This window comes from Panthera onca, chromosome A1, assembly GCF_046562875.1.
Source record: "Panthera onca isolate mPanOnc1 chromosome A1, mPanOnc1 haplotype 2, whole genome shotgun sequence".
NCBI lineage: Eukaryota > Metazoa > Chordata > Mammalia > Carnivora > Felidae > Panthera > Panthera onca.
This window is the reverse complement of record NC_138339.1, coordinates 160,640,714-160,662,137: the sequence shown is the minus strand read 5'-3', so window position 1 is coordinate 160,662,137 and position 21,424 is coordinate 160,640,714. Positions and strand designations below refer to the sequence as shown.

Sequence of the window (21,424 nt, the reverse complement as noted above, 5' to 3'; positions counted from 1 at the left end):
TGGCTCTAAATGTGGGACCTGAAACCATAATGATCCTTCTAGAGAGCACAGGCAGTGATCTGACATCAGCCATAGGAACATCTTTCTGGATATGTCTCCTGAGACAAGGGAAATAAAGGCAAAAATAAACTATTAGGACTTCATCAAAATTAAAAGCTTCCGTACAGCAAAGGAAACAATCAACAAAACTAAAAGAAAACATACTGAACGGGGGAAGATATCTGCAAATGACATATCAGATAAAGGGCTAGTGTCTAAAATACATAAAGAACTAAACAACTCAGGGATGCCTGGGTTGCTCAGTCTGTTAAGCATCTGACTCCTGATCTCAGTTCAGGTCTTCATCTCAGGATCATAAGTTCAAGCCCTGTGTTGGGCTCCATGCTGGGTGTGAAGCCTACTTGAAAGAGGGAGGGAGGAAGGGAGGGAGGGAGGAAGGGAGGGAGGGAGGAAGGAAGGAAAAAGTATGGATACAAATCAACACAAAACAACCCAAAGAGGGGCGCCTGGGTGGCGCAGTCGGTTAAGCGTCCGACTTCAGCCAGGTCACGATATCCCGGTCCGTGAGTTCGAGCCCCGTGTCAGGCTCTGGGCTGATGGCTCGGAGCCTGGAGCCTGTTTCCGATTCTGTGTCTCCCTCTCTCTCTGCCCCTCCCCCGTTCATGCTCTGTCTCTCTCTGTCCCAAAAATAAATAAAAAAAAAAAGTTGAAAAAAAAAAAATTAAAAAAACAAACAAAAAAAAACAACCCAAAGAATCCAATGAAAAATGGGCCAAAGTGAACAGACATTTCTCCAAAGAAGACATCCAAATGGCCAACAGACACATGAAAAGATGCTCAACATCATTCTCATCAGGGAAATACAAATCAAAACTACGAGATTACCTCACACCTGTCAGAATGGCTAAAATCATCAATACAACAAACAACCAGTGTTGGCGAGAAGGTGGCGAAAAAGGGACCCTCATGTGCTGTTGGTGGGAATGCAAACTGGTGCAGCCACTGTGGAAAATAGTATGGAGGCTCCTCAAAAAGTTAAAAATAGACCTACCCTTGGATCCAGTCATCAGACTTCTGGGTATTTACCCCCAAAATACAAAAACGCTAATTCAAAAAGATACATGCACTCCTATGTTTATTCAGCATTATTCATAAGAGCTAAACTATGGAAGCGGCCCTAGTGTGCATCAATAGATGAATGGATAAGGAAAGTGTTTTGTACATAGATACATACATATGTACACCCATACATATATATATACTCATACATACATACACACACACATATATGTACTCATAAATACATACACACACACGCACGATAGAATAGTATTCAGCCAATGAATAAATCTTGCCATTTGCAACAATATGGATGGATCTAGACAGCGTAATAAAGGCTAGCAAAATATGTCAGAGAAAGACAAAAATACCTATGATCTCGCTCATGTGTGGAATTTAAGAAACAAAATGAACAAAGGAGAAGAGACAAACCCAGAAAGACTCTTAACCCTATAGAGACTTGATGGTCACCAGAGGGGAGGTGGGCGGGGGATGGGGGTTATAGGGGGTGCGGATTAAGAGTACATTCATAGTGATGAACACTGAGTAAAGTACGAAATTGTTGAATCACCACGTTGTGCACCTGAAACTAACAGAACACGGCATGTTAACTATACCGGAACTAAGATAAAAAAATGAAAGAGAAAAAAAGAAGAAAATCAAGAGGAAGGTGGTCTAGTGCCCTGTCCCTGAGGGGCCCGCCCCAAACCCACAGCAGAGGAAAGACAAAGGGGCACCTGGAAGTGTCCAGTGTGTGACGGGAAATCCAGAACCGACCTGTACACCTAGCTTTTCCACTAAAAAGAACAGGTGCTAAGACTGGACGGGGTTTGGTTTCCCTTCTTACAGCTGGTCCCTTCCTCTGGAGCCCGGAGCCTTCCTCCCAAGCCCCGGAATGGTCCCCACTGTCCACACCCACACCCTGTGCCAGCCAGGTTGGGCACTGTGTGAGCCACCATGGCGACACAAAACCTTACCTTGAGATGGTGGAACATTCGATGTGCCAGCCAGGTCTCCCGTTTCCCCAAGGAGAGGCCCAAAACACCTCCCGGGGTTTAGCTGCCTTCCACAGGGCAAAGTCGCTGGGGTGCCGCTTGTCAGAATCAACTGCCAACAGATCAAGTGACCGATCAGGGGCGAGAATCTACAACAGGCAAACCCACACAGCACCGCCACCAGACGGAGGCAGGAGGCACAACCCAAAGATGTTGTGCCTTCCTATCAGTGACCTCACATCTCTCATTCACGGGTCTCTCTCCCCAGGTGGCCACTGGAAGGACTACCCAACGCTTTTATCTAAAACATGCCGGACTGTGAGGTCTCACTGCAGAGCTAAGGCCAGCTCCCACCAAGCAGAACGAGTCGGGATTTCAAATAACAAACACTGAGGCCTCTTCCCAGGGGGGCACTGAGCTGAGCTCTCTCTGCCTTATTCTTGTTGTGAGAAAGCTGTGTTTGCCAGCAAATGAGTTTCAGGTAACTTTTCCCCCCAAAAGAGAATTATATAGAGAAAAATAACAACAACAAAAACCACACACCAAAAACCAGAATATCCATCACATTGGAGGGGCAAGAAAACCCCAAAGAGGAGGGTCAGGAGATAACACGAGGTTGTACGATGAACCACTACTGGGCTCTCTGTTCCAAAACTTGAAGTGGCCAAGATTCCCTCTGACAGGTGAGTGGATAAACCGTGTTGTATCCAGACAGTGGAATATTACTCGACACTAAAAAGAAATGAGCTATCAAGCCATGAAGAGACGTGGAAGGTAGTTGAGTCCCCTGTCCCCAAGGGGCTCTGCCCTTGCCCACGTCCTGGTGGGGCCTAGTGGCTTAAATGCACATTTTCGTTTAAATGTGTATTGAGTGAAGAAAGCAAGTCTGAAAAAGGTCACAGACTGTATGATTTCAACTTTATGGCATTCTAGAGAAGGCTGAACTATGCAGATGATAAAAGATCCTTGGTTGCCAGCGGTCAGGAGGGATAGAAGACGGACAGGTGGAGCACGGGGAGGGGTCTGAGGGCAGGGAAGTGGCCCCGTGTGATACTACAATGGTGGATACGTGTCATTACACATTTGCCCAATTCCAAAGAATGTACAACACCAGGAGTGAACCCTGATGTTAAACCATGGGCTCTGGGTGATGATGTGTAACACAGGTCCACTATGACAAACGTCCTATTCTGGTGGGTGACACTGAAAATGGGGAAGGCTGTGCACGAGTAGGGGCAGAGGAATGTGGGAAATCTCTGTTCCTTCCCCTCGGTTTTGCTGTGAGTCTATAAGTGCCCCCCAAAATAAAGTCTATCAAAACACAAAAGCATTGCTGATGCTAGAACATGTGTCTCAGAAGCTCGTCCTGTGACTCCAGGGGGCACACCGCATATGAACACGTGTGGCCAGTCCAGCGGTCCTCGGTTCTGGCCTTTCAGAAGGGGAGCAGGATACTACTAAGAGTAACAGACACCATTTCTGAGGAGTCAAATAATACTGTCAGTAATTAAATTTAAATGGCATTGTTTATAGAGCAGAGGATAATGCCTGAAGACAGAAATGACTTGGACAATTTGTCTTTTGAGATGTTGCTTGTTTTTATTTGGTTCTTTTAAATAGTATCCTTTTAAAATTATTTTATTTTATTTTTTAGTTTGTTCATTTTGAGAGAGAGAGCAGGGGAGGGGCTGAGAGGAGAGAGAGACTCCCAAGAAGGCTCCATGCCATCAGCACAGAGCCCAGCGTGGGGCTCGATCCCACGAACAGTGAGATCATGACCTGAGCCAAAATCAAGAGTCGGATGCTTAAGCAACTGAGCCACCCAGGCGCCCCTAAAATTATTTTAAATTTACTTCTCTATACACATTTCTTCTCCACAAAAATAGGTTCATTCTAACAGTCACTGGAACAGAAGGGACTGCAGGAAGAGATTAAAATCCCCTAGGAACGTACTATATGGTAAAATACCTACGGGGATGTAACGTATGGCCAAGTACATGTGGAACTGAACACACCAGCAAGGCGGAGGAGAGTGGGGAGATGGGACACCGTGAACGTGTGCTCTCTGGGGAAGGGCTGGGGGAGACTCACGACTTGCCGTGTGAACCTCATACTCCACAAATTTCCTCTCTTAGAAAAGAGGGACTTAAATGCACAGCACGGCTGGGATGGACGGTCTGGCGCCATCACCATGGCCGAGCACAGGGGAGGGGGAAGCTGAACACAGGGGAGGGGGGTGTCCACCCACCTGGCTCTGCGGCTGGACTGGGGACCACACCCACGAGCTTGCCGTACCTGTCTCCTCTTGACCGCAGATCGAAGTAGACGTTGCCTGTTTTACAAAGGTAATTAGAAACTCATCATTTCTCAAGTCTTAAGTATCAGCATCTACACGGGCTTAGGAGCTGACTGGTAATTAGGACTCAAACTCAGAATCTGGCATCTGGCCTTCACGTGGCCCCTTTGTTCTGTCTCTAACTCAGAATTCATGCCACCACCACTATTTCGTAAAAGCACGCATTTGCACACATCACGAACATCCAGAGTGGGTGTGAAAACCCAAGTGTAAGATCTACGTCAAACGAGATGGTTCTTTTTCACGAGAGGGGAAAAAGAGTGTTACCGCAGCCTGCGTTCAGCTCTGGGCTCTGCGGCTACAAAAAACCCGTCTTGACCCAGATATGTCTACGACCATCTCTTCACTTGGAGCCCAAACACCTCCACACTTGAGCACCCTGATGGACGAGGGGGAAGCGGGTGCTGGAGCACCGCCCCCCCCCCCCCGCCACAGGAAGGAGCCCCGTGCTCAGCGGCCAGGACTGTGACATCAGATCTCTATCCTGACTGGGGGTGGGGGTGGGGCGGGGAAGGACTTGATACAAGGGCCCTGGGTGGCTGGGCGCTGCCCCGGCCTGTCCTCTTCTCCCAGAGCTCATATCAGAGCCCAAGCTACGCCGGGGGTAAGTAGGGACACTGGGAGCTGCTGTCCACCACGTCAGAACGTCAACACGCTCTCAAAAAGGAGACAATTCTCCTCACCTTTGCTCATGTTACCGATTTGCTGAACTGTTTCCTCAAAGAGTTCAAAATTCAAATTACAACCGAGATTTTACGGAACTGTTGAAAAGTTCAAATTAATGGAGTTTGAGTTAACATCAATTTACTTTGACTTCATTACATTTACGCTGTCTATTATTAAAAACTGACAATAAAGCACAGTAATAAAATGATACAGCGCGTTCGGATGAGCGCCTCTGCCCCTCGTGAGGGTTGCCCTCCAGGTGGTGCGTCTCACTCCACGTCACAGGGCGGCCACAGGGAAACAATTCTTGTATTTTCTGGAGCAAACTCCAGTTCAGTCCCCTAAGCCCCTTAAAAACAAGTTCTTCTTGGAAACAAAATCTAAATAAGGTAAAGGAAAAACAAAACCAAAAACGCATGCTCTTGTGTACGCAGAGGTTACCGAGAGAGGCAGCGCACGGTCTGGGGACCTGGGGGACCCAGGGCCCCTCACATGGGTCTGTGTTCCCAGCAAGAACCCTGCAAGAAGGATGCTTCCGGCCAGTAAGTCCAGTGACCTGCAGAAGCTGTGTCCACCCTCAGGCCTTACAGTTTGTGACTTAACTTGTTATTTACTTGCAACAAACGTCACAATACCCGTTTCTCCCAGCCCCAGGCTGGGCATGCTGGTGGGTCATTCATTAACAGCACAAGGTTCCTGGGGCCCCAGAAATGACAAAAAGTGACAAAACACAAGGGCATGACCAGCAAGTTCAGGCAGCACGTGCCTGACTACCAACCACACAGCACCGGCACCAGAACAGGGCCGAAGTCCGCTTTCCACCACGAGTGGTGAAGCAGCGTCCTGGGAGGGAGAAAGCTTTGGTTGGGGGGTCCGGGACAGGTGGGACTTGGATCAAGAAGGACCGGGGGGAGGGGGAGGGGGTGCAGCTGAGAGTGAAGGACATCCCAGAGGCAGAAATGCCAGGAGAAAAGTTCCGAGGACAGGAGACCTCGGCCAGAGGGACACACACACACACACACACACACAGCCAGAGGAAGGGGCCCCCCCAAACAGCTGACCAGTGGTAACACAGACAGAAGGCACAGCCCCAGACAGTGGGCGGCCAGCAGGGGACCAGGCTGGGAGAGGCAGGGACAAATGGAGGGCGTGAATATGTGGAGGACAGGATGCGGTAGGGACTGTCCGGCACCTCGGTCGGATAACGACCCCGGCTATGCGGGGTGCTCTCTTACTCAGAGGTGCACGTGGGAGGGTCAGGATGTCCACAGCCCGATTTCGCTGGCCCCTCAAACATACACCCGCACACAGAGAAAAATGTCAGAGGGCTAGTCTTTAACAAAATGTGCAACTTTAAGGGTACGGCTTTCGTCCCCAGCTTTTTGTCATGGAAAATTGCAACCACGCTAAAAGAAGGGCTCGAAAGAACACCTGTATGCCTGCCACCTGGCCGCGGTAACTGCTTTATCTAGGTGAGCTCTCCAGATGTTCAGGTCTTCCTGTGACCACGGAAAATACTTTTAAAAAGAACGGATTCAACAGCTTCGCCAAGAGGTACAATAACCATAAGAAAATCTCACGTTTCACACAGGAATCACCTCAAGAAAGACAGTAAACCATCCGGCTTACTCCAGGAAGTCGTTCACACGTGTCCAGTTCCTCCAAACCCTACAGGCGTTTCCCCAATGATCAGTTCAAGCAGCATAACCCTACCTTGTGCTGTCGAATAAGCATGCCCGTTAGCAATTATTCCTTCGATGAAAGAAATGATATGAGGAATATTTTCAGTTACCCTCAAGTACACCGTCGGGGGGAGAACCTGACGGAAGGCAAAGGAGAAGTGACTTTCGGCGGGTGAAAAGTGGAGGTCCACCGTGCTGGCTTCCACCGCTCATGGCACCCCCTTGTGGTGAGAGGACTCAACAACACGCTTTACCTTCAAGGCTGCCATGTCTTGTTTAAAATTCTCTTCGTAAAGATTGGCCAGAGAAGCAGGTGACACATTCATCTGCAGAGAGACAGGCGAGCTGGTCAGCAGGTGGAGCCCCACGCGGCTGGCCTCAGTTCACCATGGCCGGCTCACACAGGGGCTCTCAGTGTCAGGTCTCCAAGTCCTTGTAGTCACTTAGCTAGTCACGAAGGCTCATTACAGACCCCGTGTTCTGGTTAGAGAGAAAAAAGGAATAAACAATGTGACGATTTCTGTTACGTAATTCAAACCCAAAAACACACACAAAAGCCTCCACTTTTCTAGGGCAAGGGCAAGGGCAAGGGCAAGCTACTTCAATCTATTCTACATAATAAGCAGAAACTTGGGTTCCTATCTTATCCCTTACCCCTCAGGGGGCAAAAGAAAACAAGTCAAAAATACATGAAAGAGGAACTCGGGGAAGTATTTTGAAAGTAACACAGCACCTGAACACAGGGCAGTGGGCGGGCAGTGTTCCACCCAAGGGCGGGTGGGCAGGCCGGCCCCGGAGACAGACGTGGAATTCTGCGCTTGGGGCATATGGGGACGCGCACCTGCAGCCCCAGCTTCTCAGAGGGCGCTGGCGCACAAAACCAGGCTCCCAAAGTATTTTTTACTTTTCGGCATCAGCAGAAAAAAACACTCAGAGACCAAAAGCAGGACACGGCACCGGACACTGTTGGGCATGTGAAGGCAGCGGGAGCCGCTCCCTCCCTCAACTGGCCTCCGCAGCCCCGGCTCCTCCCCAGCCCCTGGCCCCCAGGCCAGGGCTCCGTTTCCCGCTTCCCGGACAGTAAGAAACTTTCCCAAGTGAGATGCCCCCTCCAACCCCATCACTCTGCAGCCATGGTCTTCCTTGCCCAGGGCCCCAGACAGATAATCATCCTAGAAATTTTCACCAACAGACAGGTACTGAATAAATAAACCTGGCGAACAAAGGGGCGGTTCAGCTGTGTGGCCGTGGGGAAGGCAATGAACCCCTGTGCCTCAGGCTTTCTTTGCAACACAGAGATGACCCCCAAGTTTGCCACGAGGATTCGGTGCGGCTGTGAAGACAATGGTGTGAATGGACGATGCTGGTTAACACCTCTGTTGAAGACACGACACCCAGCACCTCCCCACACGTATCTGCAACTCCCTCCTGAAATGTACCGCCCTGCCTTGAACCTGCGGCCTGCACACAATACCACCACCACCCGGACCTGTCCCCTGACTGCCTCCCATCACACACCCACACTCAGAGCCCCTCCCCAGGCCCCTCGTCACGCTGTCTTCTGCTGGGACACACGTCACATCACACACATGCAGGTTCATTTCTGAGCTACGGCCCTGGACTTGAGACAGCCGGGCAGAGGGCACATGCACATACCCTTGCTGGCTACTGTCCACAGTCCCCATGGAGGGTGCGTCAGTGTCTGCGGGGCCAGCCCCAACCGCGCAGGGGACTCACCTCTGGACGCTGTCAACATGACAGCTAACGGATGCTTTCTCGTAACTGTAACATGTATTTCCCTCCTCTGAGGGGGCGTGAACATCTCACGTGTTTAGGAAACATTCACAGGGAACGTATGGCCACCATACCCGTTTCTCTTCTTACCGATTTGTAGGAAGTATTTTTACATGAAAGAAATTAGCCTTTTATCTCTGATGTGAATTTCAATTATTTTCACAGTCTTTCAACACTATGGTTATCTTAGGTCATGTAGAAAAAATTTTTATATTTAGCAATCCTTTATATTTCTCAATCTTTGGGGTGCCTGGGTGGCTCAGTCGGTTGAGCGTCCGACTTTGGCTCATGTCATGATCTCGCAGTTCATGAGTTTGAGCCCCGCATCGGGCTCTGAGCTGTCAGCACAGAGCCTGGAGCCTGCTTCGGATTCTGTGTCTCCCCCTCTCTGCCCCTTTCCCGCTCATGCTCTGTCTCTCTCTCTCAAAAAATGAATAAACGTTAAAAAAAATTATATTTCTCAATCTTTTCCCACAAATGGCTCCTGGGTTTGGAAACAAATTTAGGGAAGCCTTCCCCAATAAGAGGCTATAAAAACTGCCCCAAAGTTCCTTTAGTAATTTGGAGTTCCATTTCTTTTATATTAAGTCTCCAATCTGCCCTAGATTTGGTTGAGGCACACATTCAACTGGGGTTTATTTTTCTCCCAGATGCTTACCTAACAGTCAACATTTTCTACTGGATAACTCCTCTCTTCCCCACTGATGTGAAGTGCCATCGTTACCATAAAACAAATTTCCATTATTTAATGTGTCTACGTCCAACTTTCTAACGTGTCCTGTTATCTGCTCATTGTATCTGTACAACGACCTTTAATTCCTACAACCTTGAGAGCGACAAAAAGCAGACTGGTGAATGCTCGGGGGCAGGGTGGCACGGAGGGAGGATGGCCAGGGGCAGAGGAGACTTTTAGGGTGATGGATGGATGGAGACATGCGTCTGCACACGGGAGACGGGCTCACAGGTGCACACGTCACCGTGCTGTGGGCCTCGTGTGCACTAAATGCAATTGATTGTAGGTCTGTTTGACCTCAAAACTGTGCCAGAAAAGGGAAAGATTATGAAAACAAAAAATTTTCCATAGCTTTAAAAGTATGTTTTAATATCGGGTCAGACTACTCCCTCCTTAATACTCTTCTTTTACAGAACTTTCCTGCTACTCTTGCTTTTGTGCCGTCCCGTGTGAACTTTAGAATCCGGGTCTCTAGTTCAGAAGAAGGGGAATAGTAAGAACACATGCACACGCACACACATGCACACACATGCATGGCTGCAGACACACACACACGCACAGACGTGCATGGCTGCACACATGCATGCACGCAGCTGCACACACCCGCGCACAGCAGCACATGCACGCACACACACGGCCACTCACACACGGCCGCACATATACGTTCAAGGCTGCACACACATGCACGTGTGCGCACAGCAGCACACACACACAGCTGCACACACATGCACACGCACACATGCGCACAGCTGTACACATGCACACTCACGCACACGGCCACACACACACTCCTGTAACGACCTAGCAAGTACCATACTGCAAACACGCAACCCCTCTTCCGCCTGTGGCTTCTCCAGCTCACACGCACGAGCCCAGAGGGCATGGTTCGGAAATGCTGAGTGACAGTGAATTGTAAGGGGAATATCAATCCATTTCCGGCTTTGCAGGGAGGAGCGGAATCATATTCTAAAAGTAAAGTTTTTAAATTTGATTTTTAGGCAGCTGGTCATCCCACTACCATCGGGCTGGCACTGCTCCCCTCTCCCCACCCCCCCAGCAAACTGTAGGACGCAGGTGCCCAAACGGCGTCTTAGTCCTGTGATTTCAGATTCCTGTCCAGCTCGCCCTGACCATCATAAACCATTTCAAGCTGGTTCTCCCCCTGGCAAGAGTCCCACTGCTCGGGCCTTGGCACTCACGCTGAGCGTCCAGCCTTCCTCCCAGAAAGAAGAGCAACAGGGGCCGGTGTTCTTGAAGCACAGAAAGAATACCTTTGGCTCAAATCTCTATGCCACACTCATTACAAGTTTTCTTACAAACGGTGACTATGCAGATGTACCATATTCCTCTGGAAACCGTCACCCCAGAAACCTGTCTGTGGTTTTTATCCCCGACAAACTGTAACACTGAGCCAAAAATTAAAGTCAAGGGAGTGATTCAGAAAAGCATAATGTTATAATTTAAAATATTTTAAAAGTGCCGGAGCAGATGGCACGAAGAATACCGCCGTCACTTAAAAAGGTTGCACTGGATCAAAGACGGCCTTTTTTGCGAGATGCTAAAAAACAAATAGATGTTTTCATAACCATGTTTCAGATACGCGCTTTATCATCCTACAGATATATCTTGAAGAGATCTACCCAGTGCCACATTAGCATCATATGACAGGACAAGTATGGAAATTCTCAGGGGTCAAAAATTAAGCGCTCTCTGCATACAGAATCTTTCAGCCAATTCTACCAGCCTGTTCATAGTGTAAGTAGGAGATGATTTTTTTGTTGTTGTTTTTGGTTTATTTTGAGACAGAGAGAGTGAGCACACGCAGGAGAGGAGCAGAGACAGAAGGAGGGGGGGGAGGGGGGGAGGGGGGGAGGGAGGGAGGGAGGGAGGGAGAGAGAGAGAGAGAGAGAGAGAGAGAGAGAGAATCCCAAGCAGGCTCTGCATGGTCAGCACGGAGCCTGACATGGGGCTTGATCCCACGAACCATGAAATCATGACTTGAGCTGAGATCAAGAGTCAGACACTTAACCGAATGAGGCATGCCTGTGCCCTTAAGTATAACATAATTCTTTGACATGCGCTGCCTCCTCATGGTATCTGTGAAATCCTCTAACTTCCCTCTAGCTGCGTTTACCCCTGCTGCCGCCCCTCCTGGGACATGTGTCCCGTCACCCACTTGGCTAACCAACCCCCACCCCTTTCCCCGGGGCCCTCCAGAGCCTGACCGTCTCCACCCAGGCCTTTCAGGTCGAGGTTTCCACCCCCGATTTTGCAGATTCACAGCAGAGCCCGATTCATCAAGTTCAGGGACCCATTTGGGCTGTCAGGTGCCCACTGAGGGTAAGGATGGAGGAAACACTCACGGCGTCACCTTCCTCCTTAACCAACCTGCATTTCCAAACGCCTCGTGCTGCCATGTTCCTTCCAAGTACGTGCTCACGACGTCAGAGACCACGGATTTCTGGGTGCCGTCTCCATTCTGAACACAGGCCTTCCTGCTCAGCCCCTGTGGGGTCAGCCTTCCCAGCGCCTGCCCAGGCCAGCCTCCGCTCCTAGCACATTCCAGACAACAGCACAGCTCCCTGCCCCCCGCCCCTCCCCAGGCCAGCTCGTTTGCTCAAAAGCTTCACTCTAGGATCAGAAGGCTGTGCCCCCAGCGAGGTGGCTGAGCACGCACTCAAGTCACACAGTCCTGGGGAAGCCACTCCAAGCCCCTCCTCCTGTGGGGTCAGCCAGCTGTCGCAGAGCGGTACCTGCCCGGGGACCCCTCGCCCCTGCCTTCCCTGCTGTCCTCTCATGTCTGCCCCTCACTGCAGCTCCCGACAAAGGGACGGCTCCCCACGTCGGCACGGCCTTGGCTGGAGCGGGGGGACACCTGACCCCAGCGGCAGAGACAGAATGGAAGCCACCAGGGCACCAGGGACGGTGACCCAGGCCGGCCTGCCGGCTCTCTGCTCCCAGCCTGCGGTATCTTCTTTCTGTCACCGAACGTGCAGCCGGTGTCCCGGGACTCAACCCTGTTCTGACACTAACTGCGGGTCAGCGGGCTAACCTCCTCCAGGGAGTCATTTCTGAATTCCGGGGCGGTTTGATGGATTTCCTTGTGGTCCCCCATCCTGGCTAGAAGATGAGCCATGTGACACACGAGCATCCCTCTGTGGGATCGTCCGCCTCATGGGGGACACAAGCTCCGTGCGGCCAGGAAGCGTCTCCCTCACCTTCGTGGGCACAAAGCCAGGCGGAGGTCTGACCCCTGGTGGCTCGATACACCCTCGGGGACAGTTCTGGAAATGGAGATTGAGTCTACCTTAGGGGAACACGGCACACCGGCTAAGCTGCCCACTGGCCAACCCAGCTGTGCCGAGGGACTCGAGGAAACACATTTAAAGCCGGAGCCCATGTTCAGTGCCGCTGGTAAACGCTCTGAGTGGCCCAACTCTTAGAAGAAAAGCCTTATCAAAGAACCCACTCCTCCTTCAACCAGAAATTTCACTTTGGGAAAAGTATTTAGTGAAACAAGACATTATGGAAAAAAGACATTCACAGCAGCCCTATCTTTAACAGCTATAAACGACGCAGCCCAGACGGGGAGCTGCTGCATAGCCCCCTGCATGGAATGCTGTTGAGTTGTTAAAAAGGCAAATTGGGGGGCGCCCGGCTGGCTCAGTCAGAGGAGCGTGCGACTCTTAATCTCAGGGTCGTGACATCGAGCCCATGTCAGGTGTAGAGATTTCTTAAGTAAATAAAAGTTACAAAAAAAAAAAAAAAAGGCAAGTTGTGAGAAACAGGGAGATGTGGTTTCTAGAAAATAAGTTTGACTATGGAAGCACTTAAGAGTCCAAAACTAAGAACGGTAAATAAATTATGATATGTCCATGTGATGGAATGTTACGAGGCTATTTAAAAATGCTCGAGAATATTTAAGAACGTGAAGAAAATTCTCAAAATACACTAAGTGGAGGAAGCAGACTATAAAACATTATAAACTGGTTTCCTAAAGAAAAAAAATAGCACATACAGTGCTCAGTACATACATACATCTTCTAAAATAACAGGAATGTCACATGCTCTGTGTAGGTTTTTGCACAGATTGGACCGTTTAACAATCCTTTACAGATCTTTAGAGATAATTGTCAAAGTTGCTAATTATGACAAGCAGAAGAGACAAACCTTTGAAAGTTGACTTTTAAAAATTTAACTATAATATTTAACTTCAACCCCTCAGTTAAAACTTCCCCCCAAAAAACTTCCCCTAAATACCGTATGAGTTGTAAGTGCCCCGTTCGCTTCACACATAACAGGTGGGAAAATTCAGCTTCCCATGAGCTCAGTTTCTCTAGCCCAAAGTGGCCCTTGACTTCCCTCTGCGCAGGAGGCTGGGGGGCCGAGGGGCCAGAAAAGGATGAGGTTCAAGCAGGAGACCGGGACAGAGCGAGACTCGGCATCAAAGGCTTTGGCGACCAGAATCGAACAGGCCTCTTTTACCGGTACAGGGATTCCTCTGAGAACCTGTCAGCACAACCTCGCTGGGTCACACATGGACAGTGAGACATAAAACACACGTGTGCAACAGCCACGGCACTGCCACGCAGGGATCAGAACACTCACACGATCAACATGGTCGTCGTCGACGCTTACCTCACCGGCTCTTTTGATGATTTTATCATCCACGTCCGTGATTCCCATCACCATGATGATGTTGCATCCGAAAACCCTCGTGAGGATCCTTCGAATGATATCAAATCTAACATATGAGCTGCAAGGAAATAAGTATTAGGGCATCTTTAATGCAGAAAATCACCGCCGTGACCTTTAAAACGGAGCGCCTTACATTTTAACAGGCTGCCACAGAGCAGTCGGGTGTGTGACAGAACGGACAGCTCACGTGCAGCTAGGAGAAGGGCCCACGCGGGTCCTTGCGAGAAACTAACAAAGGCATCCCCTCAATGTCAGGTGCAGTATTAGCACTTTTAACGTTGGAGCTGGTAAGTGCGCTTACATCCATTGGATTGTATAAAAATTCACCGCTGATACAATGGCACTAGGTGCTTAAAATACAGAGAGCTGTTACCATCCCAGTTCGTGTTCTAGAGTAACTGTAATGTTTCACTATGGCAGAACAGCAGGAACAACAAATCGAGGCAAGTACAATGAAAGCTGTACAGTGTCACTCCTAAAGAACGTGTAAAACTATCATAGAATATTAACACATCGGCTTATCCGTGGGCTACACTGGGGCAACTCAAACTTATAAAACCAGAAGGGTTCAAGAGCCACTTAAAATGTCAAGAATCTGGAGGTGCCCGGTGGCTCAGTCAGTTGAATGTCCAACTCTTGATTTGGGCTCAGGTCATGATGTCCCATTTTGGGAGTTCGAGCCCTGCGTCAGGCTCTGTGCTGACAGCATGGAGCCTGCTTGGGATTCTCTCTCTCTCCCCCTCTCTCTGCTCCTCCCTAGCTTGCGCTCACGCTCTCTCTCTCTCAAAAAAATATATAAACATAAAAAAAAATTGTAAATGTCAAGAGTCTGGCTTCACACTCTGGAAAACAGTGTGGAGTTTCCTCAAAAAAATGAAAATAGAACTACCTTACGACCCAGCAATTGCACTACTAGGTATTTACCCAAGGGTTACAGGAGTCCTGTTTTGAAGGGACACGTGCACCCCCATGTTTATAGCAGCACTATCAACAATAGCCAAAGTATGGAAAGAGCCCAAACGTCCATCGATGGATGAATGGATAAAGAAGATGTGGTATATATAGATACAATGGAGTATTACTCGGCAATCAAAATGAATGGAAACCTTGCCATTTGCAACTACATGGATGGAACTGGATGGCATTATGATAAGTGAAATTGGTCAAAGACAATATCATATGACTTCACTCACATGTGGAATTTAAGATATAAAACAGATGAACACGGGGAAAGGGAAGGAAAAATAAGATAAAGACAGGGAGGGGGACAAAACATAAGAAACTCTTAAATTCACAGGCACCTGGGTGGCTCAGTCAGTTGAACGTCTGACTTTGGGTCAGGTCACGATCTCATGGATTGTGGGTTTCAGCCCCGTGTCGGGCTCTGTGCTGACAGCTCAGAGCCTGGAGCCTGCTTTGGATTCTGTGTCTCCCTCTCTCTCTCTGCCCCTCCCCCCAGCTCACACTCAGTCTCTCTCTCAAAAATAAACATTAGGGGCGCCTGGGTGGCGCAGTCGGTTAAGCGTCCGACTTCAGCCAGGTCACGATCTCGCGGTCCGTGAGTTCGAGCCCCGCGTCAGGCTCTGGGCTGATGGCTCGGAGCCTGGAGCCTGTTTCCGATTCTGTGTCTCCCTCTCTCTCTGCCCCTCCCCCGTTCATGCTCTGTCTCTCTCTGTCCCAAAAATAAAAAAAAATTAAAAAAAAAAAAAAAATAAAATAAACATTAAAAAAATAAAGAGAGAGAAAGAGAGACACTTAAATACAGAGAACAAACTGAGGGTTGCTGGAGGGGAGGTGGGTAGGGGGACGGGCTAAATGGGTAAGGGGCATTCAGGAAGACATCTTGCTGGGGTGAGCACTGGGTGTTATAAGTAGGGGATGAATTGCTGGAATCTACTTCTGAAATCATTATTGCACTAAACGCCAACTAACTTGGATATAAATTGCAAAAAGAATCTGGCTTCTCATAAAAGCAACCTTAAAGCTCAAGGTCAGGTAGTCTCACGCTCATCTGTCATCCACACAACGTCTCTAAGTTCCGAACATCCTTTTCCCTCGAGGACGAGCCCTGTTATCACACCCCTTCGGCTTGCCACACCCCAACTCCCCGAACGCAGCTTGGGTGACAAAGCAATGTCAGAAACTCCTTGCCAAGATATTTAATCATTTGAAGGCTTGAACTGCTTACTCAGAAACTGGGCAAAATCCCACCACCCCATGGGGTTGCTGGACGTGATCCTGAGGCCTGTGCAGCACGAGTTCCTACAGGCGTCACCATGCCCTTCCTGCGACTTGAGCAGGGAAAGACCCTACAAGCAGTGAGATTTCAGAGAAAAAGTAAGAAGCACAAAGTAAAAAGAGTCACATGCTTGGCCCTGAGGAGTTTAAGGGCTTCATGGCACTGAGGCCACAGGTGCATGACTCCCCCAGGGGCCACTCCATGTCCACGATGTCAGCCCCTTCCCGGCATGTCCCCATCTGTAGCTGGGGGATCACAGCACCATCATCCGGTGCCGTTAGGGTGTTACAGTGGCTGGTGTTTGCAGAGCATTTAGAGCAGAGCCTGGCACACAGCAAGAGCAGGTGTTGTGTCTGTTAACTACATGTCTTTCTTTCTTTTTCTTTTTTAAGTAAGCTCTACACCCAAGGTGGGGCTTGAACTCACAACCCTGAGATCAAGAGTCGCACACACTACTGACTGAGCCAGCCAGGTGCCCGGTACACGTCTTTTTCAGTAGAGGCCAGTGTGGCTACCTGGGGAGGAAGGTGGGGAGACGTGAGCCTGGACGGTAAGTCGGGACAGGCTTATAGAACTGCAGAGACGACCTCAGGACTTCGAACTTTACCTTAGGGGCAGTGGAGCCAGGCCTGCCCCTCCCTGCCCATACGACCTCATATCTTCAGAATCTTGTAGTTCTTAGATTTTCCACCCCCAGGGACATCCTGAAGGACTCCTGAAGAATGGGTTCTGTCTCCCAGCCCAGCCTTCCCTAGCGGTTATCCTTGAGGGGAGTCGGGGGGGGGGGGGGGGGGCGCGAGACTGACGAATGGGGCGCTGGGGAGGCTTCTAGGCTGTCGGTAACATGTCTCCCTCTAAGAGCCATGAACACTTCATTCTGCTGTACGCTTAACATTTGTACTCTTTTCTGTATTTGTAAGGGCAAGTACAAATTATAATCAAGAGGCTTGGTTCTCCTAGCTGAAAATAAGGAAACAGGCTCTCCCCCACCGCCCCTTTCTTTCAGAAATTCCTCAGTCCTACTAAAATGGATGTAAGGAGCACCTGGGTGGGTCGGTTGGTCGAGCATCTGACTCTTCATTTGGGTTCAGGTCATGATCCCAAGGTGGTGGGATTGAGCCCGCGCCAGGGTCTGCGCTGAGTGTGGAGACTGCTTAAGATTCTGTCCCTCCCTCTGCCCACTCCCAGGCACACATGTGTGCTCTAAAATAAAAAAAAAAAAAAAAAAAAGTTTGTTTTAATTTTTATGAAATGTTTTCTGTAGATGGCTTTAATGGCTAAGGAAGCCTCTGTTGAGTCCCATGACCAGAAAACTCTCAAGGACCCAAGAGCCACCTTTTTTTTTTTTTTTTAAGTTTCAGATATTATTTTTTTTAAATGTTTCCTTTTTTTTGAGAAAGCATGCATGAGCAGGGGAGGGGCAGAGAGAGGAGCAGAAGATCTGAAATAGGCTCCATGCTGACAGCAGTGAGCCTGATGTGGGGCTCGAACTCACAAACTGCAAGATCTTGACCTGAGCCAAAGTCGGACGCTTAACTGACTGAACCACCCAGGCGCTCTGAGTTTCAGGTATTTATTAATCAGTGTAAACCCCAACACGACACACTAACGCGATCTCGTGCATGCAGAGGGGAAAGGTCTCCTGGGCAAGTGGAAAATTGTGCGGATGGCTTCTAGAAGACCTTCAGTCTAAGCAGCTTTATAGTGAAACATTTCCTTTCTTCAGTTTGCGGCATCAACGCTCAGTAAACAGAACTTGTATTGATCACTGGGACCCCATTTGTTTGCTAACATCCGTCAGAACTAAGAGCCACCCTTCTGAAATAAAGTCATCAAGGAAGGAAGAGGGACGGGCCGGACGTGTCATCTGACTGCACGTCACAAACCCCACCTGATCTCACAAGTGTCACCCACCTGGCTCTATGAGAGTTCTGTCTTTGCAATCCTGTTAGCGGGCTGCCTGTGACCATGTCCCGTTCTGATTTAATGTTACTCAACAATAAACTTTGCTTTCTCTTCTGCCTTTGTGGAGAGGTTTTTCCAGGTTGGGAAGAGTTCTTGTTTTTTAATACTTCCCCAACATATTTCATACTTCAATAAAGAGGTCAAGATATGCTTTTTACAAGTAACGCTAAGTTAGCCCACAGTGAAGGAAGAAAGGATTCCCACACTACTGATGTTAACAAAACACAAAAAATGCTCCAAACTTCCTGGGTGATACATGATTTTGTAAGAAGTGTAATGAGTACAGGTAGCTTTTCACTTTTAGTCTAGGTCTGAAACACAACAAGTTTAAAACACGAATGAGAGAACATAGAGAGTATTCGGAAAAGTGCAATTCTGACAAAGGTAGGCAGGAGTGCAGCTGCTGGTTAGCAGGTTGAGAAAGCGAGTACCTGGGAGATCAGAGACACCAGGCTCCAGGCTTCCTGAATGTGTGACCTCGGGGAAGTTCCTCACACTAACTGTGAAGTCCCCACCACGCATCACACTTCAGGCACTCTGCAAGCAGCACTGTATGGGCGTTATTTCAAAAAATTGTGCAGGTTGAAAAAAGATGGATAGAATTATCGTCCCCGTCACAAAGATAAAGAAAGCAGGACTCAAGGTAATAAAGTGGCTTGTCCAAAGTTGGAAAGAAGTTAGTGGGGCCAGAAATAACTCACCAGCTGAGTCCTAACCCCTGGAATGGCCTCATCGCATTAAACATCTAATTCCAAAACAGGTCATTTATCACCGCTCCTCATTGCCTCCCTCAGTTTCCTCACCCGTGAAATGGGCATGAGCGCTTAGAACTACTACAAGAACGAAATGAGAGACTGTTAACAGGTGTGCTTCCCACAGCACCAGGACTATATTCGGTATTAAGCTTCCACTTGGGAAATGGAAAAAACCTGCAAAAGACTCTTTCTTTACAAAATAAATGGTCGCTTGAAGCATGAAAAATCAAACTGGGGTCACTCACCAAGCATGGCCAAGGTGTGCATGATCATAGACAGTTGGTCCACAGCTATACCTAGGAACACAGTTACAATCCATCACGTGAATCATACTTGCAAGAAAGGACACCACATTCTCAGGGTATCATAGAACCACGTTTGGGGGATTCCCAGCCCAAGCCTGTCAAGTACCCGTGACTACAGCACAGTATCTCCAATTGTGCCGCCACGCACTTGTCACTTACTGAATGCTTTCCACCTGAGAACCTTCCGACGCACAGTCCTTCCCGCCCCTGGTCCCCAGCACCCCGGTCCCCCAGGTCCCCGGCGGCTACCAGGAGGCGGCGTCCGCGCTGCCCACGATCAAGGGGTCCTTCCTCCGGGTAAGGCTGTTGTACACCTTGACGCCCGTGTCGTGGCCCGCCGGCTGCAGCCAGCCCTGCCCGCGCGTCCCCGACGCCGCCCGCTCCGGACCGGGCCAGGCCCCCAGGCCCAGCGCCGCCCGCAGAAGCTGGGGCCCCACGCCCGCCCCGCACGCTCGCAGCATGGCCTGCAGGCGCGCGGCTCGGAGCCTGGGGACCTGCGGCCGCGGGACAGGCTCGCCACGCCCACTCCGGGAGGGACTCGCACTGGGCCCGCCCACCCGGAAGAGGGCCTCCAGATCCCGCCTACCCCGGAAAAGGCTTTCCGTGACCTGTCCAACCCAGAACGGCGGACGCCCAGGCCCCGCCCAACCCGGAAAAGGATCTGACCACGCCACGCCCATCCCGGAAGGGGTCGCAGCCCTGCCCGCCCATTCCGGAAGATGACCTGCCTCGGCCTTGTCAACCCCCGAAGAAGGGGTCGGGAAGTGGCCGCGGCACCTCCCACAGGCCTGTGGCGCCTGCTGCGGCGCTGGGGGCGGGGCGCGGCGCGGGCGCGGGAGGAGGTAGGAAGAGGCGCTCCTTCGCGTCCGGAGGAGGGGGCCCTTCTTCTCCCTGGAGCCCGTCGTGCGGGCTGTGCGCTGACGAATTAGGGCCGGTGCCCACCTCCCGCCCGTGCCGGAGTTCACCGTGCGGGCACACGCCTCCGGCTTCTCGCCTGTTCAGGAAGCACGTCTCACCCCAACACAACACGCAGCACATCAGCACCCCTACGCAGCACGTCTGCACCCCAACACAGCACGTTTGTGCCCCAGCGCACACACACAGCAAACACATCACCTCAACACAGAACGTCTGCACCCCAACACAGCAACGTATGATCCCAATGTGCACAAGGCACGTGTGCACCCCAGCACAGCATATTGATACCCCAAGACGCACACAGCACGTCTCCACTTAACAGCACAAGGCACACTTGCACCCCAAGACAGCATTCTGTCTCCGGATGCAAGACCAAAGCTTGGAAACCGCCCCATTCATCAAGTGCCAGTAGTGGGAAGTGTCTACTTGGGATTCATTAAGGTTAAACATTCTATATCATCTCCTCTGGAGAACAAAAACAATCTGAATTGCGGTTTCAGTGGGACTTTTAAAAGGCGGATTCATTTGAAGTCGCTTTCATATTGTCTTGACAAAAGTACCCTTACTGATGTCTTGCAAAACAATGTCTCAAAAAAGAGAGAGAAAGAGAAAGAAATCCCCTTTGTTTTTACATTCCTCAAAACCGCACAGAGGTCCCTAAGTTGTTTTTTTTTTTTTTTCTTTTCTTTCCTTTTTTTGGTTTGTTTTGGTCATTCAGTTGAAAGGAAAATTCTTAACCAGAGACAAAATGGTATGTTCCTTATTTTTTTCTTTCTTTCAAGGTCCCTGAAGTCTAATTCTGCAATTGTGCTTCAAGCTAAATTGTAATCCAACGTAAACTCTGTTCTAATGCATAGTGCTGAAGCGTTAGAACCTGTGGTTGAGAATTAGGCGACTTCTCCCTCAGTGCTAAGCACAGGCTCCCTGACTCCTCAAAGTCCTACTGGCAGGTTATCCCTCCCTTGCTCTCTGCATCCCTATTTTGGTTCCTTTGTTACTGTCTCTTATTTGTAGTACAATGTGTATATTTTTCTGAGTACTTGAGATTGTAAATTTTTTTGAACTCTCTCACTGTAAGCAGATTAAATTCAGCAAAGGGTTGCTGAATTACTCTGTGAAATCCACCTGTTGTGCCTGTGGGAGGAAATCTGGGCAGTAAAATATCTGGTAGGGAAAGCTCTGGTCCAGATATTAGATGTGCTGGTAGAAGAGGAAAATGAACAAAAGGCAATCTGTGACAACACACAGAATTCACGGGA

General features: G+C 49.6%; 1 protein-coding gene across 3 annotated transcripts in view; it reads right to left on the bottom strand.

Annotated features, from left to right (window-relative positions):
- Nucleotides 1–19,806, bottom strand: part of CARS2 (cysteinyl-tRNA synthetase 2, mitochondrial) — a 44,721-nt gene extending 24,915 nt beyond the window's left edge. The window contains exons 1-7 of one of the 3 annotated variants that reach the window (XM_078453037.2): nt 19,497–19,804; nt 19,188–19,238; nt 13,924–14,041; nt 7,013–7,084; nt 6,790–6,895; nt 4,303–4,386; nt 2,037–2,166 (exon numbers count right to left, since the gene is read on the bottom strand). In XM_078453037.2, coding sequence (XP_078309163.2) covers nt 2,037–2,166; nt 4,303–4,386; nt 6,790–6,895; nt 7,013–7,084; nt 13,924–14,041; nt 19,188–19,238; nt 19,497–19,708 — 773 coding nt within the window. In that variant the 5' untranslated portion in view covers nt 19,709–19,804. Of the gene's footprint in view, nt 1–2,036; nt 2,167–4,302; nt 4,387–6,789; nt 6,896–7,012; nt 7,085–13,923; nt 14,042–19,187; nt 19,239–19,496 lie in introns of all 3 variants that reach the window. The other 2 variants (XM_078453043.2, XM_078453040.2) reach the window with 2 other exon arrangements.
- Between the last annotated feature and the right edge of the window lie 1,618 nt (nt 19,807–21,424).